This window comes from Octopus sinensis, linkage group LG12, assembly GCF_006345805.1.
Source record: "Octopus sinensis linkage group LG12, ASM634580v1, whole genome shotgun sequence".
Taxonomy (NCBI): Eukaryota; Metazoa; Mollusca; class Cephalopoda; order Octopoda; family Octopodidae; genus Octopus; species Octopus sinensis.
This window is the reverse complement of record NC_043008.1, coordinates 54,359,255-54,364,254: the sequence shown is the minus strand read 5'-3', so window position 1 is coordinate 54,364,254 and position 5,000 is coordinate 54,359,255. Positions and strand designations below refer to the sequence as shown.

General features: G+C 32.9%; 1 protein-coding gene across 3 annotated transcripts in view; it reads right to left on the bottom strand.

Annotated features, from left to right (window-relative positions):
* The window catches only part of LOC115217921 (putative ammonium transporter 3), a 128,994-nt gene that overhangs the window by 38,423 nt on the left and 85,571 nt on the right, over window positions 1–5,000 (bottom strand). For all 3 annotated transcript variants that reach the window (XM_036507987.1, XM_036507986.1, XM_036507988.1), the window contains exon 2: window positions 3,522–3,629. In XM_036507987.1, the coding sequence (XP_036363880.1) occupies window positions 3,522–3,615 (94 nt within the window). In that variant the 5' untranslated portion in view covers window positions 3,616–3,629. The remainder of the gene's footprint in view (window positions 1–3,521; window positions 3,630–5,000) is intronic.

Sequence of the window (5,000 nt, the reverse complement as noted above, 5' to 3'; positions counted from 1 at the left end):
GTCAAGCGATGTTGAGGGGACAAACACAGACACACAAATAACACACACACATACATACATACATACATACATACATGCATACATACATACATACATACATATATATATATATATATATATATATATATATATATATATATATATATATATATATATATATATATGCACGTAATGAAGTGTATTACTAAAATTATTTATGAAAAGTTATGAATGGTTATCGATTTTATTGATGTTTTACTCGTTCTATATAATCTATGAACTTTAATGAATGTATCGTAAAGGTATTTATTTATTTTTGAAACGATTCTCTTAAGGAGTGGTCGTGTGATTTATTGTATTTTGTTTTATTGAATCTGCAGACGATAACATCGCTCACATTAGAATACATTTGAACAGATACAAATACACAAATATGTATGTATGAATGTATATATGTATGTATGTATACATATATATATGTGTGTGTGTGTGTGTGTGTATATGTGAGGACGCATGGCTTAGTGGTTAGGGTATTACACTCACGATCGCTAGATCCGGTCGTATACACATGTGGGAGGGTGTCTATTTGTCTGCGTTTGCCCCACATCACCATTAATAACCGGCCGGTGTTGGTGTTTTTACGTCCTCATAACTTATCAGGTCGGCAAAAGAGACCGATAGAAAAAGTACAAGGCTTTAAAAATGTTTTTCAAGGCAGTGCCCCAGCATGGCTGCAGTCTAATGACTGAAACAAGTAAAAAATAAATTATGAAAATTCGTTCCAAATTTTTTCGATTCCTAGGCCTAAGATTCAGTTGCATGAGGTACTTAAATTAAGGCTTCTTGCTAGTTCAGTAGTCAGCACACCTCAACCATATTACATGAATATTGAATATCAAGACTCCGTGTAGGGATGTTTGTACTGTAAATAATATTATGCATTTATTGGACTGAATATTTACATGCTATTATCCATAGATTGATGTGCTGAAAGATCCATTATTCTAAAAAGAATTATTTCACGTTCACTCGAACGTTTTCAAATTCTCGTGACGTCAAGACACACACATATATGTATGTATGTATGTATGTATGTATGTATGTATGTATGTATGTATGTATGTATGTATGTATGTATGTATGTATGTATGTATGTATGTATGTCGGTAGGTATGTGTGTGTGTGTGCGTGTGTATGTATATATATGCATATATGTGTACAGGACGTCACCAACTGTGTAAACAACATGAAATACGTAGATAATGAGTAAAATAAGTAAACAACGAGAGAAAAAATAGAAAGCAGGACAAGTAAACAAAGAGAAACGACCCTTCATCAGTTGTCGGCTGTCTATCTACTCATCATTTCGAGCATTTATATATATATAATATATATATATATATATATATATATAATATATATATATATATATATATATATATATATATATATATATAATATATATATATTTATAAAAAGTTTGTTTCACAATTACACCCAACAAATCTAGTCAACGCACAAGACAGCCATTATGCTCCCCCACCACAAAACACCACCACGTGGACTCTGTTGAGACTAGTAAGAAACAATTATGAACCTTTATATTACACTTAACTTTTAAAAATATTTTTGACAAGATTCCTTTTTTTTTCAAGAAGAACCGAAACATGTAAAATCTCTAAGAAAATTAAAATCTATCTTATATAGTGGCATTTTCAAACTTCTTATATCTATATATATACATATATCTATATATATACATATATATACTCTTATATATACATATATCTATATATATACATATATACATATATCTATATATATACATATATATACTCTTATATATACTCATATATATACATATATCTATATATATAATATATATACTCTTCGCTTGCTTATTTGAATTGTTGGCACTGTTAGTGGAAGCAGATCTTCGAAAGGGTATGTTCTTATTTTCAGTGTTTCCAAATCACAACCAAGGAATTTCTGAGCCGATGATAGAAATGTTGTTTTGACTAATCTTGAAAACGTACGTTCTCGAATAACCTTAGCATTTGATTTTTCGATGTCCTTACCCCCAAACTTTTGTGAGTTGAATTAGCAAACACTATATATGAGAGAGATTTTTTAAGTATTAGAAATAGCTTTAAAAAAGTTTTTTGACTGCTATTTCTAATGAGTTCAGTATGCGGCAAAGTAATTATTTTACTAAGCCCTTTTATATAATGTAATATTTGAATTCGCCTTGAATGGTCCCTTTGCATACTGAACACTTGGTGAAATTGATTAATAATTAATTAATTTTGCCCTCAATTGTTGAAATTATAATTAATCTCCCTCTAATTAATGCTTCGGATTTTACCGAAATAAGCATAGTGTTGATGATTTTAACCCACGCTGGTGGAAAGGGGAGAACAGAGACTCTTCGCTTGCTTATTTGAATTGTTGGCACTGTTAGTTGGAAGCAGATCTTCGAAAGGGTATGTTCTTATTTTCAGTGTTTCCAAATCCAAACCAAGGAATTTCTGAGCCGATGATAGAAATGTTGTTTTGACTAATCTTGAAAACGTACGTTCTCGATAACCTTAGCATTTGATTTTTCGATGTCCACCCCCAAACTTTTGTGAGTTGAATTAAGCAAACACTATATATGAGAGAGATTTTCTTTAAGTATAGAATAGCTTTAAAAAAGTTTTTTGACTGCTATTTCTAATGAGTTCAGTATGCGGCAAAGTAATTTATTTTACTAAGCCCTTTTTATAATGTATATATATATATATATATAATATATATATAATATATATATATATATATATATATATATATATATATATATATATATATATATATATATATATATATATTACAGACGAACGCACGCACATTCAATTCTTACTATATATTGATTAAATCATACCAACATCCGAAAGATAATTTATATACATTAACATACATTTAAACCCAATAATTATAAATCATTGACCTCAGGTCGTCTTTTCTTTACCGCATAATTTTCCCTCCGAAACGATTATCATTGAATACTGCAATATACTGACAGAACGATTCATCAACGTATATTTTGGAAGCACTCCGTCGGTTACGACGACGAGGGTTCCAGTTGATCCGAATCAACGGAACAGCCTGCTCGTGAAATTAACGTGTAAGTGGCTGAGCACTCCACAGACACGTAGTTCTCGGGGATATTCAGCGTGACACAGAGAGTGACAAGGCCGGCCCTTTGAAATACAGGTACAACAGAAACAGGAAGTAAGAGTGAGAGAAAGCTGTGGTGAAAGAGTACAGCAGGGATCTCCACCACCCCCTGCCGGAGCCTCGTGGAGCTTTAGGTGTTTTCGCTCAATAAACACTCACAACGCCCGGTCTGGGAATCGAAACCGCGATCCTACGACCGCGAGTCCGCTGCCCTAACCACTGGGCCATTGCGCCTCCACTATCAACGTATATAACAACCTGAATGAGATAGGGATGGTTTTATTATTACCCACAAGGGGCGGAATGAGATAGGGATGCGTTCTTACCTGACTGCATGGTGAATATAATAAAGGCGCTAGATATAATCCACGTGGAATCATCACTGGTGTTATGCATGCAAGTCTCATTTGTCCCTGTCATGGTGCTTGGTGGCACTTCATCCATGGCATTAAGAGAAGAAGGAAAGAAACAAAGAAAGGGTTTTAACATATACATAGGCAGGCCAATGCTGTAGAATACATACACTGTACACACAAGCGTGCACACGTAATCTGTATCTATCTACCTATCTGTCTGTCTATTTGTATATGTATGTATATATAAATGTAAAGTAAGTATATATAGATGTATATATAATTAGTCCACCTGTCTGTCTATGTATGTATGCATCTGTCTATCTCTCTTTTTGTCTATGTATATATGTATGTATGTATGTATGTATGTATGTATGTATGTATGTATGTATGTATGTATGTATGTATGTTATTATTCAGTTTTACTTCAAGATTTTTTGCCAATAGAGAAAGAACCGGTTTCTATCCTAGATCCAAGGCTCCTTCATTAGAGTTTCAACATCAACAAGGTATTTTTACAGATGTATATGTTTTGCTTTATGCATGTATCCTCATGTATATAGTTGCATATCTAGAAATACTCATATATACTTAAATGATAAACTTCTGGAAAGTCTTACAGATTTTTACAGTTCCAGTGATGGATTGGATTTGTAGTCTTCGAATCAGCTTTCTCCTTTCTGGTTTTGAGAAGCCTAATTTCTCAAGATTGGTATTTAGACAGTGCTACATGTATGTATGTATGTATGTATGTATGTATGTATGTATGTGCAGATTTGTATGTTTTATGTATGTATTCTCATGCATATAGTTGCATATCTAGACATGCTCATACATCTTTAAATGATAAACTTCTGGAAAGTCTAACAGATTTTTACAGTTCCAGATCTATCTATCTACCTGTCTATCCGTGGAGGCACGTGGCTTGGTGCTTCAGAAAGTTGCACTCATGATCACAAGATTCTGGTTTCGATTCCGACTCCTGGCAATGGACGATGCATTATGTTTTTGAGCAAAATCCTTCATTTCACTTTAACCCAGTAGAATTAGGTGGCAAAGGTGAGTAACATACCAGTTTCTCATAGAATGGAAAAAATATATGCGTCAGAGAATTTAAGACATCCGCCTTAAGAGAGTGTGGTTCCAGAAGGGTCTTTAATCCTGTATGCATTTCATGTATGTATATGCATGTATGTATGTATGTATGTATGTATGTATGTAATGTATGTATGTATGTATGTATGTATGTATGTATGTATGTACGTATGTACGTATGTACGTATGTATGTACGTATGTACGTATGTATGTATGTATGTATGTATGTATGTATGTATGTATGTATGTACGTACATATGCATGCATGCATGTATGTACGTACGTATGTATGTATATGTGCATGTGTTCATGTATGTATGTATGTATCTGTGTGTGTGTGTATGTGTCTTTCTGTA